Below are 24,463 nucleotides of genomic sequence, written 5' to 3' on the forward strand. Positions count from 1 at the left end.
GAGTATCAAGAAGATATAACTCATTCAGCCAGCTCACAAGTACCAGCGTTCTATACTTTCATGAACAATGTTGTAATGTGATTGAGTCCTGCTTTACTTCGTGCTCAGTCCAAATTTCAGGCAATTTTTTGTGCTGTATAATGTACATTTTTAAATGTTAAATCAGTGCTATTATATTAATATAACCATTTGTCCTGAAATTTGTTGTGTGTGTTTTAGTGAATCTGGTATGTACAACCTTAACTGAAATTTGTTATTATTTTTGTGTAATTCTGTTTAAAAATGTATTCTGAAAGCATTAATGTGTTTTTGTTGGTTTTTGGCAGTTCATTTACAACATTCCCGCTTCAGCATGTGTGTGGCTTGCGTACCTAATTCCAGCATACTTACTGAGTGGCCTACAGGATCAGACATATGAAACACCTACCCTTTACATTTATTTAGGTAAGTTGAAACACACTTCACTCAATACAGGTTACCAATTAAGATAACATACAGCAGGGGCAGCTCATGGTTTCCATACTGGGGAAGGCTGTGACATTTACGTATCGGAACTAACCTACACCTCGGTCTATGCTGCAAATCAGTCTGTGAATCTGTCTGTCTGCTGTCTGTCTGTCTGTCTGTTTCGGGTGTGGGAGTGACAGTATCATGCACTAGCAATATTCATTTCATCTTTTTTCCATTTCATAATTGACTACTAGACTAACACAAAAAGTTAACGTCAAGATAAAATCTATAGGTAGCATATTTATCTGACAATGTCACTTTTCTCAATACTTTATTACACCAAATCATACTAGAAGATGCATTTTGGAGAGACCATTAATGCTGTGCGTGTTAGCACCACTGCATGCTTAATGGTTTTCAGCTTTTCAGTTCTAAACTTGAGGTATTAAATGTTTTCTGTGTGTTCAGTGCAGAGCTGAAGGAAGCAGTGATGTTTCCATGACATCAGAAGTCTTGTGCTGTTATGGTGATTTTTGGATGAATAAATAAGTACTGATTTGCCATCAAATCAGACAATGACATAGACAATGCTCTTGCAATTTGTACACCCATATTCTCTAGCATATCCACTTAATGGAACATAGTCACTGCTGAGAGAGAGAGAGAGAGAGAGAGAGAGAGAGAGAGAGAGAGAGAGAGAGGGAGGGAGGGAGGGAGATAATTCTGTTAAAGTAACAAGAAAGTCCCAGAATTTTTTACAAAGTGCAAAGGTGAATCAAAAAACTCACAAGGAAGCGGTACTTGAACCCATGACATTTGATACTACAAGTCCACATCTCTGTCCACTACAATACCATACACTGGGGTGACAAAAGTCATGTGTTAGCAATATGCACATACACAGATGGTGGTAGTATCATGTACATGAGGTTTAAAATAGCATTGCATTGGCAGAGTCATCATTTGTACCCAGGTGAATCATGTGGAAAGGTTTTCAACATGATTATGGCTACATGATGGGAATTAACAGACCTTGGATGTGGAATAGTGGATGGAGCTAGATGCATGGGACATTTCACTTCAGAAATTGTTAGAGAATTCAATATTCAGAGATCCACAGTGTGAAGAGTGTGCCTAGAACACCAAATTTTAAGCATTACCTCTCACCACAGACAATGCAGTGGCTGATTCCCTTCACTTAATGACCAAAAGCAGTGACTGCGTAGGATTGTCAGCACTAACAGGCTAACAGATAAGCAACAATGTGTGAAATAACAACAGAAATCAATGTGGGAGTTATGACGAATGAATCCATTAGCTCATTGCAGCAAAATTTGGCATTAATGGGCAATTGCAGCAGACGACTGATACAAAGGCCTTTGCTAACAGCACCACATCACCTACAGTGCCTCTCCTGGGCTTGTGAACGTATCGGTTGGACCCCAGATGGCTGGAAAACGGAAATGGTTATGCAGACCATTTGCAGCCATTTATGGACTTCATGTTCCCAAATAATGATACAATTTTTATGGATGACAATGTGCCATGCCACCAGGCCACAGTTGTTTGCAACTGGTTTGGAGAACATTCTAGACAATTTGAGTGAATGATTTGAGTACCCAGATTGCTCGACACGAATCATATCAAACATTTGTGGAACATAATGAAGAGGTCAGTTCCTGAACAATATCCTGCACCAGCAACACTTTCAGAATTACGGATGGCTATAGAGGCAGCATGGCTCTGTATTTCTGGAGGGACTTCCAGTGACTTGTTGAGTCCATGCCATGTCGAGTCCATGCCACGTCGAGTTGCTGCACTACACTGGAGGAGGTATACCTTGACTTGTCACCTCAGAGTGATTTCAGTGACCGAGATACCTAGCATCTCCAACAAACTAATAGCACCAGGCAAACTATTAGTTGCCCCCTTAAAAGAGGACACTGGACAAATTTGAGCACTGTAGTTGGTGTGGAATTCATAAAAAAATGGCTCTGAGCACTATGGGACTTAACTTCTGAGGTCATCAGTCCCCTAGAACTTAGAACTACTTAAACCTAACTAACCTAAGGACATCACACACATCCATGCCAGAGGCAGGATTCGAACCTGCGACTGCAGTGGTCGCGCGGTTCCAGACTGTAGCACTTAGAACCGCTCGGCCACCCCAGCGTGGAATTCATACCAGGCAATGATGTGACCCATCCCTGCTGACATAAGTCATGGCAGCATAGTGATGTGTGTGTATTTTGTATGGAATCATCGCAGTTGATGGGTCGATTTGGAGACATGACAGAATGGTGGAAAGGAGCTGTCACAATTAGATGTGTCTGTGGCAGTACCATGAATGAAGGCATCCAATTTGTTGGTATATGAACACTGACTGTCCACCATGTCTGTAAGCAGTAGTATTCCACTTGCAACCATGTAACAAGGTGAAAGAATAGTTGTTGCAAAAAGGCAGGACCAGAGGGACATGCCTTGTCAGTGAAATTCAGTTTTAACTCTGACAGGAACTGCAGCACATAAAGCTGCACATCTACAATGGGCCAGACAACATAGAAACTGAACTGTAACTGACTGGCTGTATGTAGTGAGCTCATGTGAGTCTCTGTTATGCATTTTTGAAGTAACAAAAGGTACCAAGTGCACTAACAACCCAGTGAGAAATTTAAACAGCTATATGTGGAGGGGGTAGTTTAGATCTGTGGTGATTCGTTGTTTTTTGGGGGTGTTAGTAGTATCATGACTTGTATCTACTCATCCAGGATGCTGCAAATATGAACCAGCATGCTTATTTTGATCTTTTTGGTGACAAAGCTTTAGAACCAAGTATGTTGTCCTGGACAGTGAGTATTAATCAGACACAAGGGTGTCATAGGAGTGCTGCATGAAAATATGATTGGACCATTCTTATTCTTTACATACATAATTGATCTGATAGACAGGATGATCAGCAATCTGCAGCTGTTTCTACATCTACATACATACTCCTCAAGCCACCACATGATGTGTGGTGGAAGGTACACTCTAACACTACTAGTCAATTCCTTTTCTGTTCCACTCACAGATAGAGCAAGGGAAAAGTGACTGTGTATATGCGTCTGTATGAGCCCTAATTTCTCATATCTTATCTTTGTGGTCCCTATGCGAAATGTATGTTGGCAGCAGTAGGATTGTTCTGCAGTCAGCTCCAAATGACAGTTTTCTAAACTTCCTCTGTAGTGTCCTTCAAAATGAATGTCTTCTTCCGCCCCCTCCCCCCCCCCCCCCCCCCCCCCCCCCAAGGATTCCCACTTGAGCTCCCAAAGCATATCCGTAACACTTGCAAGCTGATCGACTCTAGCGGTAACAAATCTAGCAGCTTGCCTCTGAACTATTTCAATCTGACCTGGTGTGGATCCCACACACTCAAGCAGTACTCAAGAATAGGTTGCACTAGCATCCTGCATGCAGTCTCCTTTACAGATGATCCACAGTTTCCTAAAATTCTCCCAATAAACCAAAGTTGACCATTCGTCTTCCCTACAACAATTCTCACATGCTCACTCCATTTCATATTGCTTCACAATGTTATGCCCAGATATTTAAATGACGTGTGACTGTGTCAAGCAGGATAGTACTAATGCTGTATCTGAACATTAAGGGTTTGCTTTTCCTACTCACCTGTATTAACTTAAATTTTTCTACATTTAGAGCCAGCTGCTGGTCATCACACCAACTAGAAATTTTGTCTAGGTCATCGTGTATCATCCTACAGTCACTAATCTTCAACACCTTCCTGTACTCCACAGCATCATTAGTGAACAACAGATTGCTGCCCATCCTGCCCACCAGATCATTTATGTATATAGAAAAAATATCAACAGTCCTATCACACTTCGCTGGGGCATCCCTGATTTTACTCCTGTTCCTGATGAACACTCACCATTGAGGAGAACATACTGGGTTCTGTTACTTAAGAAGTCTTTGAGCCTATTCCGTATGATCATACCATCATTAACAGTCTGCAGTGGGGTACCGTGTTGAATGGTTTTTGGAAATCTAGCAGTAGTATGGAATCTGTCTGTTGCCCTTCATCCATAGTTTGCAGTATATCATGTGAGAAAGCAGCAAGCTGGTTTTTGCACAAGCAATACTTTCTAAAGCCATGCTAATTTGTGGACATGAGCTTTTCAGTGTCAAGGAAATTTGTTGTATTAGAACTCAGAATATGCTCTAGAATTCTTGAGCAAACCAACGTTAAGGATATTGGTCTGTAATTTTGTGGGTCCATTGTTTTACCCTTCTTATATACAGGAGTCACCTGCGCTTTTTACCAGTTGCTTGGCTCTTTGTGCTAGTGGACGGATTTGTGATAAATGCAAACTAAGTAAGGATCCAATGACATAGAGTACTCTTTGTAAAACCAAATTTGGAACCCATCCAGCCCTGGTGACTTATTTATTTTCAATTCCTTCAGTTGTTTCTCTATGCCAGGGATGCTTATTACTATATCATCCATACAGGACTCTGTGCAATGGTCAAATGGTAGTATGTTTGTACAATCCTCTCATATGAATGATTTCCATGATAGACATGGAATTTAAAACTTTGTCCTTCCTTTTGCTATGTTCTGCTGCCAAACCAGACTGATCAATGAGTGACTGCATGGAAGCCTTAGACCTGTTTAGTGATTTTACATAGTACCAGAATCTTTTCAGGTTAACTGACAGATCTGTAGCCGAGGTATGACAGTGGAAGCTGTTGTATGCTTCATGAATAGATCTTTTCACAGACGTGTGAATCTCCACTAATCTTTGACTGTCATCATTTGCGTGTCCTCTATTGAACCAAGAGTTCAACAGCCTTTGCTTCATCAACATTTTCTGAATTTTATTATTAAATGATAGTGAGTCTTTTCCATCCTTAGTTCACTTATGAGGCACCTACTTGTCCAGAGCACAATTTACAATCTGTTTAAACGTTGCCCATAATTCCTCTATGTCCATCATTCTATAACTAAATGATTTCAGTTCATATTTACCAGATATAGACTGGGAGACTTAACGTTTATAACAGGTGGCAGGGACAAAGAATCCAGTGAAATTTTTTTAAGTGCATTATCTGAAAACTACCTTGAGCAGTTAAACAGAGAACCGACTCATGGCGATAACATATAAGACCTTCTGGTGACAAACAGACCCGAACTACTTGAAACAGTTAACGCAGAACAGGGAATCAGCGATCATAAAGCGGTTACAGCATCAGTGATTTCACCCATAAATAGAAATATTAAAAAAGGTAGGAAGATTTTTCTGTTTAGCAAAAGTGACAAAAAGCAGATTTCAGAGTACTTGATGGCTCAACACAAAAGTTTTATCTCAAGTACAGATAGTGTTGAGGATCAGTGGACAAAGTTCAGAACCAATGTACAATATGCATTAGATGAGTATGTGCCAAGCAAGATCGTAAGAGATGGAAAAGAGCCACTGTGGTGCAACAATCGAGTTAGAAAACTGCTACGGAAGCAAAGGGAACTTCCCAGCAAACATAAACATAGCCACAGCCTTTCAGACAAACAAAAATTACACAAAGTGAAATGTAGTGTGAGGAGGGCTATGCGAGAGGTGTTCAATAAATTCGAAAGTAAAGTTCTATGTACTGACTTGGCAGAAAATCCTAAGAAATTTTGGTCTTATGTCAAAGCGATAGGTGGATCAAAACAAAATGTCCATTCACCCTGTGACCAAAATGGTACTGAAACAGGATGACAGACTAAAAGGCCGAAATACTAAGTGTCTTTTTCCAAAGCTGTTTCACAAAGGAAGACTGCACTGTAGTTCCTTCTCTAGATTGTCGCACAAATGACAAAATGGTTCATATCGAAATAGAGGGATAGAAAAACAATTAAAATTGCTCAAAAGAGGAAAGGCCACTGGACCTGATAGGATACCAGTTCGATTTTAGACAGAGTATGTGAAGGAACTTGCACCCTTCTTGCAGCGGTGTACCGTAGGTCTCTAGAAGAGCGTAGCATTCCAAAAGATTGGAAAAGGGCACAGGTCATCCCCGTTTTCAAGAAGGGATGTTGAACAGATGTGCAGAACTATAGACCTATATCTCTAACGTCGATCAGTTGTAGAATTTTGGAACACATATTGTGTTCGAGTATAATGACTTTTCTGGAGACTAGAAATCTACTCTGTAGGAATCAGCATGGGTTTCGAAAAAGACGATCATGTGAAACCCAGCTCGCGCTATTCGTCCACGAGACTCAGAGGGCCATAGACACAGGTTCCCAGTTAGACGCCATGTTTCTTGACTTCCGTAAGGCGTTTGATACAGTCCCCCACAGTCGTTTAATGAACAAAGTAAGAGCATATGGGCTATCAGACCAATTGTGTGATTGGGTTGAGGAGTTCCTAGATAACAGAACGCAGCATGTCATTCTCAATGGAGAGAAGTCTTCCAAAGTAAGAGTGATTTCAGGTATGCTGCAGGGGAGTGTCATAGGACTGTTGCTATTCACAATATATATAAATGATCTTGTGGATAACATCAAAAGCTCACTGAGGCTTTTTGCAGATGATGCTGTAGTATATTGAGAGGTTGTAACAATGGAAAATTGTACTGAAATGCAGGAGGATCTGCAATGAATTGACGCATGGTGCATGGAATGGCAATTGAATCTCAATGTAGACAAATGTAATGTGCTGCAAATACATAGAAAAAAAGATCCTGTATCATTTAGCTGCAATATTGCAGGTCAGCAACTGGAAGCAGTTAATTCCATAAATTATCTGGGAGTAGACATTAGGAGTGATTTAAAATGGAATGACCATATAAAATTAATCGTCAGTAAAGCAGATGCCAGACTGAGATTCATTGGAAGAATCCTAAGGAAATGCAGTCCAAAAACAAAGAAAGTAGGTTACAGTACACTTTTTCACTGCTTGAATACTGCTCACCAGTGTGGGATCTGTACCAGATAGAATTGGTAGAAGAGATAGAGAAGGTCCAACGGGGAGCAGTGCACTTTGTTATAGGATCATTTAATAATCGCGAAAGCATTACAGAGATGATAGATAAACTCCAGTGGAAGACTCTGCAAGAAAACGATCAGTAGCTTGGTACGGGCTTTTGTTGAAGTTCTGAGTTCACCAAGGAGTCAAGCAGTATATTGCTCCCTTCTACGTATATCTCACAAAGAGACCATGAGTATAAAATCAGAGAGATTATAGCCAACACAGAGGCATACCGACAATCTTTCTTTCCAGAAACAATACGAGACTGGAATAGAAGGGAGAACTGATAGAGGTACTCAAGGTACCCTCCGCCACACACCATCAGCTGGCTTGCAGAGTATGGATGTAGATGTAGATGTAGATTGTCTAAGTGAGATGCTAACAACTATTTATCTGCTGTTTCTAAGCAGAAACACACTCCTAGCCCCCTTGATTGATTTATTAATTTTCATAAAATCTGGCCTGTTTGTAGCAATAAGGTTAAAGGTATTTCCATTGCGTGTCGGCTGCCAAACTAGCTGCTAAAGACAGTTTTCAGAAAACACGTTCAAAAGTACTTCACAAGACTGTCTATTTGTACCCCCTGCAATGAATCCATATGTGTCCCAGTATATACTCAGTAGGTTAAAGTCACCGCCAACTAGTATCGCATGATTTGCGTGTTTATATACAACTGACCATAGACTTACTCTGAATGTTGCCAATGATGCTGTGGTATATGGGAAATTGTCATCATTGAGTGACTGTAGGAGGATACAAGATGACTTAGACAAGATTTCTAGTTGGTTTGATGAATGGCAGCTAACTGTGAATGTAGAAAAATATAAGTTAATACAGTTGAGTAGGAAAAACAATCAATAGTGTTCAAAAGCAGCATTGGTAGTGTGCTGCTTGACACACTCACATTGAACATGTAGGTGTAAATGTTGAAAAGCAACATGAAATGGAATCAGCATGTAAGGATTGTAGTAACGAAGGCGAATGGTGGACTTAAGGTGTGTTGTGTGAATTTTAGAGAAGTGTGGTTCATCTGTGAAAGAGTCTACATATAGAAGACTAGTTTTCAAGTTGTTGGAATCCCCACCTGGTTGAAATGAAGGAAGACATTGAAGCAGTTGAGAAATGTGTTGCTAGATGTGTTACTGGTAGGTTCGATCATCATGCAAGTGTTACAGAGATTCTTCATGGACTCAAATGGAAATCCCTCGAGGGAAGATAAAGCTTTCTTTTTTTGGAACACTATCGAGAAAATTTAGAGAACTGGCATTTGAAACTGGCTGCAGAATGATTCTATTGCCACTAATGTACATTTTGCATAAGGACCATGAAGATAAGACAAAGAGAAATTAGGGCTCATACAGAGGCATATAGATAGTCATTTTTCCCTCACTTTATTTGTGAGTGGAACATGAAAGGAAATGACTAGTAGTGGTATGAGGTACCCTATGCCATGTCTGTCTGTACAGTGGCATGTGCATTATGTATGTAAATGTGGATGTAGATCTGCATGATGAGTATACTGTGGAGACTCCCATCTTCCAAGATGACAAGAGCCATGGTCATAGAACTGCACACAATTATTCTTGTTTTGACAAATGCTCAAGCACCCTATTGCACCTCAACAGGCCCACTAAATCATCCCGACTTAATTCCACAAAAAAATTTCTAGGACTATTTGGAAGAGCGGGTGAAGTTCAGAAATCAACATTCTTGCATTTTTTGTAGTTCTATGGGCTTCATTATCAGCTTCAGCTGGTTATGGCTCACCTGAAGTAACTTATGGACTCTCTTCCTTGCCGAATTGAGGCCATTGTGAAGGCTGGAGGCAGTGTTAGCATGGTATTACTGTGCTGCTTCTTAGGGGTGCCTGATTTTTTGTCCAATGTACATGTCTCCATAGAATCTGAAACTGAGTCTCAAATATGACCTAGTAAATTCCAGTATTCCATTAGTTACTAAGTCCCAAAATGTTTCAGAAATTACAAATCTTAAATGATAAATAATTACTCAAGGTGGGAATCGAACTGATGACCTATAGGTTGGCAAACAGTGACCATAACTGTTACACCACAGTGAGTGTGTACATAGCACAGTGATATCATTAAGTACATTCAGAACGTGTTGGTCAGTTCCTTTGTGGCCTTTCCATAAATATTATAAGAAGAGCAAATTTTTCTCAGTACACAATGCACATAATTATTTTTCTATTGTCATTTCTGGAGACCAGATTAGTAAATTAACTTATTTCATTGTTTCCACAGTGTTATAAAAATCCATGTTATGTTCATTCCTTGATTTAGGATTGACAGTTTATTTGTTTTTCACCAAACCCTTAACTGTAGTTACTCTTAACTTCTTTTCTTGTTGCCGAATCTTTATCCCTTTCACCTTCTCTTTTTCTCATTCTTCCCACCCGTCTCTTGTATTTCATTGTTCATACCTTCCCCTTCCACCCATTGATTGTGCTTAGTCATCAGAGACAATGATTTCTCTTTTCCCCGTTATCTCAGTGTCCTAGTTTTCAGTTGCCTTCTATACTAGTAATATTTTCTTAACTTTATATAAATCCTACTGCAGTTCATTGTTTGATTTCTGTCCTTGATTGCTTGCTTGCTTGCTTCGTATACTCCTCTAGAGCCTGAGCAATGTGATTTTTTTAAAATCCTGTATTCTTCAGCATTAAAAAGTTCCCATTCATTTAGGTTCATTTTGTAGGAACTATGTTGTAACACACATACAATTCCAGAACCCAAAAACACTGCAGGTGTGCAGCATTATACTAAGAATAATGAAGTGCTAAGCATTGACAGAAAATACAGTTTTGAATAAGGTTCTGCCATGAAGTAGAAGAAACACTGGCAATGGACAGGGAAATAGGAAGAACAATAAGTTGTTCAGCTTTTGACCTGTTCTGAAAACTAATCAGTTTATAATCTATCCTACATGCCTGTCAACTGCTCTGTGCTTCTTCAATTATGCACAAAAGTTTAATTATTCATTCATCCATCCATCCATCAATCCATCATGTTGTGTGGCTGTCATCATAAGGGAGTACCTTCAAGGATATAGAATGAATCAAGGGGTATATTACCAAAGTGATGCAGCTGTAAGGAACTGCAGTAACAATTAACTGTCATTAAGCTGCTATACACTTATTTGTTCTTACTCAAGCTAAATTTACAATATAGATGTTATCAGAAATGCTGCTAACTTGGAGGAGAGATGCTGATACTTTGGAAGGAAGCAGTTGCTTCCTCAAGTTACAGTAAAGAGCTGTTATTTATCTCATACAGCTGCTAGTGTAATACCTACAAGACCACATTGAGGTTTATCATGATCTGTTATTTATGATCAATAAGATCAGATGCCTTTTTATTATGAACAGCACTATTTGTCATTCACATAGTAAGAATCATTAATCCTTAAATCTAGAGCTTCAGATGATTTTCAAGAGGGGCTAAAAAGGTAATTTTCTTCTAAGTTGATAGAGATTAGCAATTTCTTGCTTTATATCAGATGAGGATTTTTTATAAACTTTTGCACCAAAATACAGAACCTGACTGTGAACCGTGTAAAAGGAGGTGAAGTCTACACAGAAATTATTTTTAAGCCCCATATTGTGGTTGCATAACTCACTGTTCGAGTTGGGCTGACTTACATTATTAACAACAAATACCATTAAGGAGTAAATGCATTGAAAAGTGAGGGAAAATTCCAAGATCTCGAGGGAGACCACTGCAAAATGTGTGCACCACTGGCCATAAAAATTGCAACACCTTGAAGACAGTTATAACCATCAATTTGGTATTAAGTGTGCTACATGCTCAAATAGATAAACGATTAGCATTTCAGTGCAGCCACACAAAGTAGGCATGAGTAATGCCACCTACATTCCATATGTAAGGATAACTTAGATAACAGTTTCTCATTCAGAAATCATGTCTGAGTGTTGGTAATTTGTGAGGAGACAGTTTTATGCCTCACCCTAGAAGGAGAAATGTCTACCAGCAGATGTCAGAATTCAACAGTGGCGGGACTGTGGCCTGCTGAGACTATGGTTTTACTGCTGCTCACATTGTGCAGGATCATAAGACTGTCACAAGAATATGGAATCTGTGGTTTCAGGAAGGTCATACTTAATCCCCTGCAGAACATCAGCAATCTCATCTTATTAGCACCTGAGGAGACAGACGTACTGTTCACTTAGCCGTGGAAAACAGTGGAGCCGCATTACCTACCTTATTTCTGGAAATGGGCATGTTTGCCACAAGACAAATATCCACACGAACAGTGGGAAGTGCTCTGGAGCATTATGGACTGTCACCATGGTTACCAGTGTTGCAGCATCCCATGACACTGCAGCAGAGAGAAGCAGATCCACAGTGGTGCACCCTAAAACAACACTGGATGTAGGACTGGTATTATGTTACCTTTTTGGACAAGTATGTCATACACATACAGCATCACAAAGTTTCTATCCATGTATGGAGAATCCAAGGAGAACAAACACTGCGAGATTTGATTCTTTGTTGTCATACAGGCACAGCAACCATTGAAAACTTCTGGTCATGGATTGCCAAGAGAACAGCCACCACCACTTGCCCGCCACTCTGACTCGTGAACTCTGGCATAGATGAGAAATGGCACGGAATGATGGTCCTGTTTCTGTCATCCAAACCCAGACACAATGACCAGCTGACAACTCTGTGTACTACATGTTGCACCCTGTATACCCCCAAATCCCTAACAAGTATAATCATGTATTCTTCCTTATATACTGGATACACAACATAAGTAAAATGTCATTATTTTATGTACTTCCAGGTGTTGCATTTCTAATGTTCAGCAGTATCATTATTGTTAACCCTTACTGAATGAATACTTTCCTTACATAAGCTGACTCACCATAGAAAATAATTTTGTAAGCTAACAGGGCATGAAAGTATGCAAAATGAATGAGCTGCATTGGACACTTTTTATTACTTCATTTATGTGTTGACTTCATTTTATTTTTCTTTGTTGTTGGAACTCACAAAATTTAACAATACTTCTTCATTTGTTCATTGAGTGTATCACCATTAATGTTTATTGCTGGTACCAGCAAGTAATTTCTGCAGAATGTTAGGGAGTTTTTCCTTTTTAATATTCCAGCATTTATATGGAATGTAAACTGATCTTCCCCTTGGTTGGTTTCTACCAGTTCTTCTGAAACTACTTTGTGTAAATGTTTTGCAACTGTCACTTGTTAAGTGTCTGAAACAGTGGTCATGTGTGTGTGAGTTGTACTTGTGTGTGTGTGTGTGTGTGTGTGTGTGTGTGTGTGTGTGTGTGTGTGTGTAATTTTTGTCTACTTCAGAAGAATGCCTTTTGGCTAACAGCTCACATGTTTAGCAGTCTTTTTGTCATGCCTGTCTCCAACTCGTCTCCTCCATATGGTGACTATCCTTTTCATAAAATGCTATTTATTAAACTGATAGTGTGGGAATATTCACACCTGTCAGCACCGGCTTTCTTTGGAACTGGAATTATTACACCGTTCTTGAAGTCAGACAGTATTTTGCCTGCCTCATATCTTGCAAATTAGGTGAAATAGTTCTTTCATGGCTGGCTCTTCCAAGGATTTCAACAATTCTGATGGAATGTCATCTACTACAGGGGCCTTGCTTTGACCTAGATCTTTCAGTGCTCTGCCAATTTATTTCCACAGATCATATCTCCCAACTCATCTTCATCTACTTTCTCTTCCCTTTCTATAATGATGTCTATTTTTATATTCTCTGTTTTCATCAATTAAATTCATTAATGATCCTGTGCTGCCTTCGCTATGTCATATCTCAAAACTGTTCATTTGTCTTCTACTGTATTCCTTTCTCTCATTACGCTCAAACATGATCTAATGCTCACTCTAAAACTCTCAATAATCTCTGGTTCGTCAGCTTATCCATCTCCTGTCTCCTTAATTTCCTTAATTAACCAATAAATTATGGTCAGAATTTACATCTGCCCTTGGGAATGTTTTACTCTTGAAAATTTTCTTTCAAAATCTCTGCCTTACCACTATCATACCACTATATAAGAAGTCTATAGTGTCTCCAAGCATCTTCAAAGAGTACAACCTTCTCACATGGTTCTTAAACCAGGCGTTAGTGAGATTAAATTATCTTTGTGCAAAATTCTACCACCCAAAATCCTTTTTCATTCTTTTCAACACAATCTGTATTTTTCTGTTATTTTTCCATCACTTCCTTCTCCTACTGTTGAATTCCAATCCACCATCACAGTTGTATATTCCTGTCCTCCAACCATCTAAATAATTTCTTTTATCTCTTCATACATTCTTTCAATTTCTTCATCATTTGTGGAGCTGGTTGGCATATAAACTTGAACTTCTGGGTGGGTGTTGGCATCATGTCCATTTTGGCTATGATAATTCGTTCATTTGGTCATAGTAACTTACCTGCATTCCTATTTTGTTATTTATTATTAGACCTATTTCTACATTAATCCTATTTGAGTCTGTATTTACAACCCTGTACTGACCTGACCAGAAGTCCTGTTTTTCCTGCCTCTACACTTCACCAATCCCACTCTATCCAACTTCAATCTATCCATTTCTCTTTTTAAATCTCTAACCTCCCTACCGATTAAGTGATCTAACATTCTGTGCTCCAACCTATAGAATGACAGTTTTGCTTTCCCTGAAGATGATACCCTCCTGAGTAATCCTTGCCCAGAGATCTGAAAGGGGCACTACTTTACCTCCAGAATATTTTACTGAGGAGGATGCCATAATCATTTAACCTTAAGAAAAGTTGCATGCCTGGTGGAAAAATAATGGCTGTAGTGTCCCCTTGCTTTCAGTCATTCACAGTACCAGCAGCACAAGTCCACGTTAGCTAACATTACGAGGCCAGATCAGTCACTCATCCAGACTGTTACCCCTGCATCTACTGAAAAGGCTGATGCCACTCTTCAGGAACCACATGTTTTTCCTGGCGTCTCCACAAATAGGGTGCACCTATGATACAGGTGTTTGTATTGTTGAGGAACTCATACCACACAACCTTGGCAAGGTCCATGGCTCATGAGGGGAAGTGCAGATGTAACATGGCAAATTCATGTCAGTTCCATGAAATGCACATATAACATGCAATTGACATAAATGTGCTTAGAAATATACTGATAAGCATCCTTAAATGTAATTGTAAATATTGCACACAGATGTCGTTCATGACTTTCCCTGTTTCTGCAGTGCAAAGTTTTGTGCATAAATAACATATATGTGAATACCCTAACTTTCTTATGCATTTAATTATACATGTTCAAGCAGAAAATGTTAAAAAACTTATCACAAGGAAAAATGTAACCTAGGTATCAATGACTGTGCAAGAGCCAACCACTGTGTAATTAATTTACCCTAGTTATATATTTAAAAAAAAAAAGTTTCTTCATTAATTTTTGCATTTACATTTATAATTATCTGCCCATTATCTATCACAGTTGATCAATTTTGGTGAAATGTGTCTAAGCATAAGGACAGATTTCAAGGTCAAATAACAATTGTGCACTTATACGGGATGGGTAATACACTTGTGAAGGTAATACACTGATGGAAAAAAAGTGTAGTGCAAGATAAGCCTTTGCAAATATGAAATGCTAGTACATTAATGACAGGTGTAACTGCCAGAATATTGAATGCTAGTGTGCGAATGTGCATGCATTGTGTTGTACAGGTGTTGGATGCCAGTTTGTGGAATAGAGTTTCATACCTGTTGCATTTGATCAGTCAATACAGAGATGGTTAATGCTGTTTGTGGATAACACTGGAGTTGTCATCTGATGATGTTCCATATGTTCTGTTATTGTGTTGGAAAACAACCCCTGGAATGCTCTTCATGAATGGCTGCTCAACAATTACCAGATTGACATACAAATTTGCAGTCAGGAGATAACCACAAAAGTGCTCCTGCTGTCATACGAAATTTCACCCCAGACCATAATTCTAGGTGTAGGCCCAGTGTGTGTAGCACATATATAGGTTGGTTGGAGACCCTCAATTGGCCTCCTCCTAACCAACACACAGCCGTCACTGGCACTGAGGCAGAACCAGTTTTCATCATACAACACAACAGACCTCCATCCTGCCCTTCAATGAGCATTTGCTTTATACCACTGAAGTCACAAATGGCAGTGGTTGGTGAATGCCTGCTACAAGGTATCTAGCTCAGAGCTCGTTGAAGTAACTGATTTGTAACAGTTTGTTGTATCACTGTGGTGCCAGCTGTTGCTCAAATTGGTGCTGCAGATGCAGTATGAGGCACCAGAGCCATATGACAAACATGATGATCTTCTCTCTCAGTAGTGAGATGAGGCCATCTAGAGCCCAGTCGCCTTGCGACTGTACATTCTCATGACCACCACTGCTAGCAATCGTGTACATTGGCTACATTTCTGCCCAGTCTTTCTACAGTTCCACAGTAGGGATATCCACATTCTTATAGCCCTATTACATGACCTCCTTCAAACTTAGTGGGGTGTTTATAATGTCATCTTTGCTGCTTTAAAGGCAATTTTGACTGACATCAACTCACCATGTACAATCTCAAAGGTAACTAATGGTCATGACTGTTACAGTGTGTATTTGAAGCAAACTTTATTTGTATCCTAATAGTGACCCTACTAGTGGTAGTCTTATGTGAATGGCATAAAATTGGAATAGACATCATATTTCAGATACAGAAACACATTTGCCAACTTTTGTTTATGTCACACAATTCCTCCTTGGTGTTGTGATTTTTTTCCATTAGTGTATATAATATGAAACACACATGATAGTTGTAATTAGTATTACAACATTAAATAATAATAATAATAATAATAAGTAATTGATAACAGAAATATTTTCTGAAGGACAGTTCTAAAAATAAAACAGCAAGTGTAAATGGATGAAAGCTTCTCAGTGATTAAGCCATGTCAAATCAAATGGGTTTCCTGAGCTTCCTTTCTCAATAGTCATCATTGTCTGTCATGAAACTTACTGCCACAATTATGACTGCATCTGCCAGAAGAATGTGTGAATGTTCTGATACAGGATAAGTGGTGTTGTGGACACCTTTCCCCTTCTGCCCCTGTGTCACCAATTCCAAATCCATTGCAATAGTTTTCATGCAGTCTAACTTTCCTAACCGTGAAAAATGTGTGATCACTATCAGTGTATATGATATACAGCAAAAATAAAGAAAAGAAATAGGAATAAACACAGAATGTAAAGAAAAAAGTTCAATCCCATTTTAAGAGTAGCAATTTTTTAAATATGACACTACTTTTCAGAATCTTTAAAATAAATGATTCCTATGATATGAATAGTTTTGTACTCTTTTAAGAATTATAATATAAATGGCCACATTATGCAGTGAATATAATTATGTTGTGTATGCTTTCAGGCTACATGTTGCTGCAACTCCTTGCCCTGCAGACAATGGCGACAGTAGTGGCACTAGCAGTTCGTGTGTGGTCTGTAAGTTCCCTGTTGGTGGGCCTTGTTGGCCTTGTACTATCTCTCGCCTCAGGGTTACTTCTCCACCCTGCAGATATGGGAGAATGGTGTCGATGGATAGCTGCAGTGTCGCCTGCTCATCTCTTGTTGCCACCACTGTTGCACCGTCAGTACCAGCCTCAAGTACTAGCAGCTGCAACTGCCACCTGTCATAACCGCCCAGTAAGGAGTTGTGATTTTCTTTTTAGCATTCGGCAGATTCATTTTGGTGTTTGAATTATCAAACCACTGAATCACTCATTCATACTTTCAGTTTGTTATCCAGTGTCTCATATAATATAAGGTTGAGTTATATTTGATGTTGCATAGGCATGAACAAGAAAATTCAGTGTTGTCATGTTGATGTATGGCTGTTGGTGATCTGTGTGATTTCTGTACATGTATTTATTAAAGTTATTGCCAAAGCAACTATAATTAGAATATTTTGGTATGGAGGACATACTTATCTCAAAGTGCAGGCAAAATTCATTTGAGTTACAGTGAAGAAGCCACACTGAATGTGGCATGTCTTGTTTAAAACTATTGAAACAGATGGTAGAATGAGTACAAATGTAATACAATAAATGCAGACAAGGTTAAAGATAGCTGAATGCTTCAGGCAAGATGAATCTTTACAAAACTTTCTCTTAGTTTTACTCATTACATTTTGGAGCATAGTTGGAAAGGATTCACATGTAAATTAATGTTATTAATACTACTTTGGTTACAATTATGGCTGCAAGCAGGTCAGTTTTCATCATCCTTGGTTCCAGTATTTTTAATAACTATTAGCTGTATTTGTATTCGCTGAGTGCTTTTGTCCCATGTTGTGGGAATTACCTTTAATCTTTTGTTAGCTTTACTCAACGAGTTTCTCTCTTTATATTGTTATACAATTCGCCATTGAAACACTCCCATTATTTTACACACAGATTAGTTAGTTTGTTTTTAAGTCTTTGCACTGATGTTGTTAGAAAAGGTTTAGGCACCTTTCATCCTGGATTTTGACAGCAAAATTCCTTTGCATAATTCAAATGAATGGAAATATTACTAAATATTCATTTGTGATAATTGAGGCAAATAGCAAAAACATAATGTTTGATCTGTAAGGATCTGAAAAATTTGCATTTGCAATAAATGCAAATATAGATGCAAATTCTGCCTCAAAATGCAAAAATGCAAAATTACCCAGTAAATGTTATTTCATTGTGATTTGTATCCAGATGAACTGTTTTTTCAGAGGTAGTTTGAAATAGCTTTACTATTTCAAAAATGTAACCAATTTCAGTAACTGGTATTGCACATCTGGCAACACCCAATTTGGAAAGATAATGTGCATAAGAACATGCTTACAAAATAAAAATTGCACAAACACAATGACATATTGGTGTGCTCAATGCTCTGGTGACACATCAGTTGTGGGTGGTTGAATGATCTCTGTAAGATAGAAACTATGTAATGAAACACAGGACTCAGCGTGAGACCTAACCTCTTCAAACAAAGAACTGTGAACATTTGTCTGCTAGCTAAAGTTCTATATTTATTTTATTTAGCGTATGGCTCATAACATCACAGTAAAAATTACAGAAACAACACGATTAAAAAAAAAATCACATATGTATAAACAGAGCAATAAATAACAGTTTGTATATAAGGACACCGCCAATTGTAACGTTACACTCACAGAAGACCAGTCACAAGCAGACGTCCAGCTTAGATAGTAAATAGTCGATTGCCTCTTGGGTCGCCATTAGGAAATCTTGTGGGTCACCCTCGTATGCCCTTAGTGGGCATTCCTGCACGATGTGTTTGACCGTCTGTCTCTCAGCGCCACAGTCGCAAGCGGCCGAAGGAAGTTTACCCCATCTGTGTAAGGAGTCGGCACATCTCCCACAGTTGGTTCTGATGCGATTAAGAGTTGACCAAACTTTGCGAGGGCAATCAAATCCTTTTGGTTTACTAAAGATGCATGGCATACTGTGGCAGTTTACTACTGTTCTGCTCTCCCATTCCTCTTTCCATCGGTCATTTATTTTGAAGTTGGTTTGGTGCAGAGCCTGTGCGGTCTTTAGTGGAGGATGCCTAGACCGGAGTCGGTTTCCTTGGATGTCATGAGTATCTTCATGGATTTGTAATTGAGGGTTGGTCATGATTTTTTGAAATTCTCTAACCAGAGCGTGTTCACGGCGCAGGTTAGGAGGGGCTATGTTACTGAGAACGGGCAGCCACACTGTAGGAGTTGGCCTGATTGTGCCTGATATAATACGCATTGTTGCATTAAGTTGGCTATCTACCATGTGTGTGTGTTTGCTGTTGAGCCACACTGGGGCACAGTATTCTGCCACTGGATACACCAAGCCAAGTGCGGATGTTCTTAAGGTAGATGCTGTGGAGCCCCAAGTGGTGCCACAGAGCTTCTGCAATATGTTGTTGCGTGTTTTAAGTTTCGCTGCAGTTTTCGTCAGGTGTTCTTTGAATGTTAGTGTCCTATCTAGGGTAACCCCAAGGTACTTTGGGTGTTTGTTGTGATTTAGTAATTTCCCGTCTAGATAGACTTGTAGTTCTCTGTTGGCCATTTTGTTGTTCAAATGGAAGGCAGATACTTCCGTCTTTGTAGCACTAGGTTGTAGCCTCCATTTTTTAAAGTACTCGCTGAGAATCCCTAGGTCACTCGTAAGGATATCTTCGGCAGTTTCTATATTTCTGTGGGCTGTAAAGTTAGTTCGCCTCCACGTGGTGCACCCTGGGTAACGCTAAATGAACTAACACAACTGGCGGCAGACCGAACGAAGAATTCCTGCCCCACATCGCAGTGAAACAGAACGACAGACAAAGCGCTATGCAAGATACATACAACGGTCCTTTTAGGGACCAACTGACAAAGGATCTCGGACCATGCATCCGAATCTGCCATTTCAACATTGAGGGCATAAGCAGAGCAAAATGTCAAGTATTGCAGAGAATTTTACACGATAACGACATTGACCTGGTAGCCATACAGGAAACTCATGCTGAAAATAGAGCCCAACTTGAAGCTAGAGGAAGGATTCTGGGATATGATCTACTTGGAGCCACGTATGACAGACACTATGGCGTTGCGACATATGTGCGTGGGGACATAGAGGACGCCTTTCCAGTTGAAGCCTCCATTGCAAATGATATCCATGAAGTTGTCATCAAAATAGGAGAAGTTACAGTAACTAACATCTATAAACCTCCTGCTACTACATGGCCAGCTGAAGTGATAAAGATCCACCCACACCCAAGCGTATACGTTGGGGACTATAATAGTCACCACGAAATGTGGAAATATAGTACTAATGATAGCAATGGAGACATGCTGGTCGATTGGTCCGAGGAACAAAATACATATCTGGTCTTTGATGCCAAGGACCGAGGGACATTCAGATCAGCCGCATGGAACTGCGACTATAACCCGGATCTGTGCTTTGTTTCGAGGGATACAAGCGATAAACCACTGACAGCCTCTAGAAGGGTCCTGACGGACTTCCCTCATAGCCAGCACCGCCCTGTGCTTATTAATATCGGTCTATCCATCCCGATAATAAGGTCTTACCCTCGACCAAGGTGGAATTTTACAAAAGCTGACTGGACAAAATTTTCTGTACAACTTGATTATACCTTGAGCTGGATCCCTCCAACCAGCAAGAGCTATGAGAGGTTCGTGGGAGCGGTCATTAGCTCTGCGAAAACAGCGATCCCAAGAGGGTACCGCAAAAAATACATTCCCGGTTGGACAGGGATATGCGATGACCTGTACGCGGAGTTCCTCAAGAATGGGGACCGGGAAATAGCGGATGAACTATTACATAACATCGACTTTATTAGACGGCAAAAATGGGAGAATACTGTTGAAAATCTAGACTTCTCAAAGTCAAGCCGACAAGCCTGGTCCCTACTACGTAAACTTGGAGGCGCAAACCCACCTGAACGTAGAAAGGACGAAATATCTCCCAACAAGGTTGCATCCCGCATAGTTTCTGCGTCTAGAGCCCCACGAAATAGAAAGCACACAACAAAAGTGAAGAAAGACTTAAAAACATTAAAAAGGACCCGTGCAATAGACTCAGAATATTCATCAGATATTCGCATCGAGGAGGTTACCAATGCCCTGAAGAAGGTTAAATCAGGCAAAGCTCCGGGTTTCGATGGTATCCACCCTGAGTTCCTCATACATGTTGGAGCCTACACAAAACAATGGCTGGCTAAGTTCTTTACGGACATTCTCCAAGTGGGTAACATTCCTCCCTCACTTAAACGAGCAAAGATCATCGCAGTCCTGAAACCTGGTAAACCAGGCGATAGACCAGAGAGTTACCGCCCCATTGCCCTTCTCAGTATGGTATATAAATTACTAGAAGACTGCTCCTCAACAGAATAGGCCAGACTATACTCAAAAAAGTCCCTATCGAACAAGCAGGATTCCGTCCATATCGCTGCTGTACAGATCAAGTCCTATCACTGACAACATATATAGAGGCGGGGTTCCAGAAGAAAAATAAAGTAGCTGCAGCATTCGTAGACCTAACAGCAGCCTATGATACAGTTTGGAAACAGGGGCTCATGTACAAATTAATCTGTGCCGTCCCCTGCAAGAAGATAACCAACCTCATTGATGATATGTTGTCAAATAGAACCTTCCAAGTAATAATGGGGAATGAGAGAAGTAAACAGATGAAAGTTCTATAGTTGATATAATATGGACACTTTGGTCACTTTCATGTTGCTGTGTTTGGTGGTAGCTGTTTTGAACTGTGGTTGCATCAAATAGTGGTAGAAGTTGGGCCTGAACTATCTTGTTTACAACACTGACAGTCTCAGCAAGCAATTGCACAGTAGCAATTACTGAATGCTTTGTATTGTGCATTGCTCATTGCTTTCATTTCTTATTTTAAATGAGTGAAAAGACTAATCCTGCTCCATCACAGAGTTAATCATGACCATCACAACACAAGAAGGAATTGGTGATTGGTATGACCGTTTTTCAGTTCTGCTTTCACAAAAAAACAGAATGTGCAGGTGGGCTGGCTGTCGTGCAAGAGAGAGGCAGGGCTTGTTTCCCCTCACCATTCCTCTTCCTTATGGCAGTCTTAATTCCAGTTGGTTTATGCTTGTGTTTGATTGCCAGTTTATAGTGTCTGCACTCGGGATAAAGAGACTGGAAAATGAAACTTTTCAGTATATTTTGAACAGGCTGAAAATCTTTGACTGATATGTGAATAGAGTTGTCTTTGGTAATACTTATACACTAAGCACCTTGTTGGTTCTATCTCTAGCATTGCCAAGCACGAGTTGTATGGCTATGAATGCCCGTGAAAGGTCAGAATCAGTATTCACTGATTCTGTAGTTATTGAATTGGGTGGAAAAGAAAAACGTGAAACACCTGAAATCAGAGAAGCATCTTTTTTGTCACTGCTAAACTAAAAAAATATTTTGGAATTAATGTTAGCTAATTTTATGTCAGGAATTCTATTTTAAATGTGATTGTGATGCATTGCTCGAGGATAGTGTAAACTACAATTTCTGTATCACGTTATTTCACCCTTTTTGTCTTCTTAAATACATGTATTAAATTTGAAGTTTTACTGCTCTTATATTATTTTGGGAACTATCACTGGCACATGAAGCTTTGCTTTGTTGTATTCCAGTATTTATGTATTATAAAAATTAGCATAACTTTGCTTGCTGTATATTTTACTCATCCTTCCACAGTGAAACACAATTTTCCATTCATTGAGTAGTGTGTTTTTTAGTAGATACCATATTTACATTAAATATTTTATTGTTATGTACGTTATATTTGAACTCTGTATGACTGGACATGTTCCATATCATTGCAATTAGCTTTATACCTAGATCTACAGAACAGGAAATCAATAAATAAATTCACTGGTGAGAAAAAGCTGCCATATTTCAACAGAAAGAGTCATTTGGTGGAAGCTTAAATAGAGCCAAAAGAAGAAATAAGCAAAGAACATTTCAGAACAAGTTCTTGAAGTTTTCACAAAAGCACACATTCCAGTCAAAAAAGCACACTAATCACCACTGTTTTAACAGTCAGCTTCAAATCACTAAGGCTTTGTCTTCAGACACATAGCATGACAACCTGTTAAATTTGCCCATTTAATTATTTTTAAAAAAAGCAAATCTCAATGAAAATAAATGTGAGGTTTGGCAAAACCAGATACTAATTTTGCCAAAAATAAATCTACATTTTCAGGTCCTTAGTGATCAGTGTCATGTAGAACAGGTGATTGTTAAACATGACATACTGTAACAAATGAAATACACTTATAAAACCACCATCAAATGGGATGGAAATCAGTACATGTGATATACATGTGCAGACAAACAAATTATCACAATTTCATAAAAACTGGATGATTTATTCAAGAGAAAGAAGTTCACAAATTGATCAAGTTAATAATGTGTTGGACCACCGCTCATCCTTACTCAAGCAGTTATTCAGCTCAGCATTGATTGACACAGTTGTTGGATGTCCTCTTGAGGGTTATCATGGCAGATTCTGTCCAACTGGTGCATTAGATAGTCAAAATTGTGAGCTGGTTGAAGAGCCCTGCCCATAGTGCTCCAAATGTTCTTGATTGGTGGAGATCTGGAGACCTTGCTGTCCAAAGCAGGGTCTGAGAAGCACAGAGACAAGTGACAGAAACTCTTGCCGTATGCAAGCGGGCATTATCGTGCTGAAATGGAAGCCCAGGATGGCTCGTCATGAAGGTCAACAAAATGGGACACAGACTATTGTCGACATACTGCTGTTCTGTAAGGGTGCCCCATATGGCAACCAAAGGGTTCCTGATATGAAAAGAAATGACACTCCAGACAATCACTCCTGGTTATAGGGCCATATGGTGGGCAATAGTCAGGTTGGTATACCATCGCTGACTGGGTTATCTCCAAACAAAATCTTCACGGGTCATCAGGGCTCAACTTAAAGTGGGGCTCATCACAGAGGACACTTCTATTCCAGCCAATGAGATTCCAGACTGACGACATTTCTGGAGCTGCTATGGACAGCAGTGGGATACCAACTTGACTATCACCTGCCATACGGCCCACTAACCAGGGTTGATGGTCTAAGGTGCCGTTACTTTCCACAGCAGGGACCCGATTGATTGTCATCCACAGCACCCTTAAACAATATCGATAATATACTACACTCTGTTTTGTTGCTTTCGATGGTAAACCATCTGGGGCTTAAATTTCACGTAAGATAATGCCTGCCCACACATGGCGAGAGTTTCTACTGCTTGTAGCTTCATAAGCAAATAATAAAGTTTTTGACCAGTGCTTTTAGGTCATTTGAAAACGTAGGAATAAAGTGTTGTGACTTGCATGATGCCGTGATGGGCACAAAAATCCGCAAAATCAGAAGAGGCAAATTGTGGACCATTATCAGTAACAAGAGTAGAGGGAAGGCCTTCCAAA

At 39.6% G+C, this 24,463-nt stretch overlaps 1 protein-coding gene across 1 annotated transcript in view; it reads left to right on the top strand.

Annotated features, from left to right (window-relative positions):
• Positions 1-24,463, top strand: part of LOC126184511 (ATP-binding cassette sub-family G member 8) — a 322,638-nt gene that overhangs the window by 279,451 nt on the left and 18,724 nt on the right. The window contains exons 15-16 of the mRNA XM_049926904.1: positions 327-444; positions 16,901-17,175. Of these exons, the coding sequence (XP_049782861.1) occupies positions 327-444; positions 16,901-17,175 (393 nt within the window). The remainder of the gene's footprint in view (positions 1-326; positions 445-16,900; positions 17,176-24,463) is intronic.

Source organism: Schistocerca cancellata, chromosome 4 (genome assembly GCF_023864275.1).
Source record: "Schistocerca cancellata isolate TAMUIC-IGC-003103 chromosome 4, iqSchCanc2.1, whole genome shotgun sequence".
NCBI classification, from domain to species: Eukaryota; Metazoa; Arthropoda; class Insecta; order Orthoptera; family Acrididae; genus Schistocerca; species Schistocerca cancellata.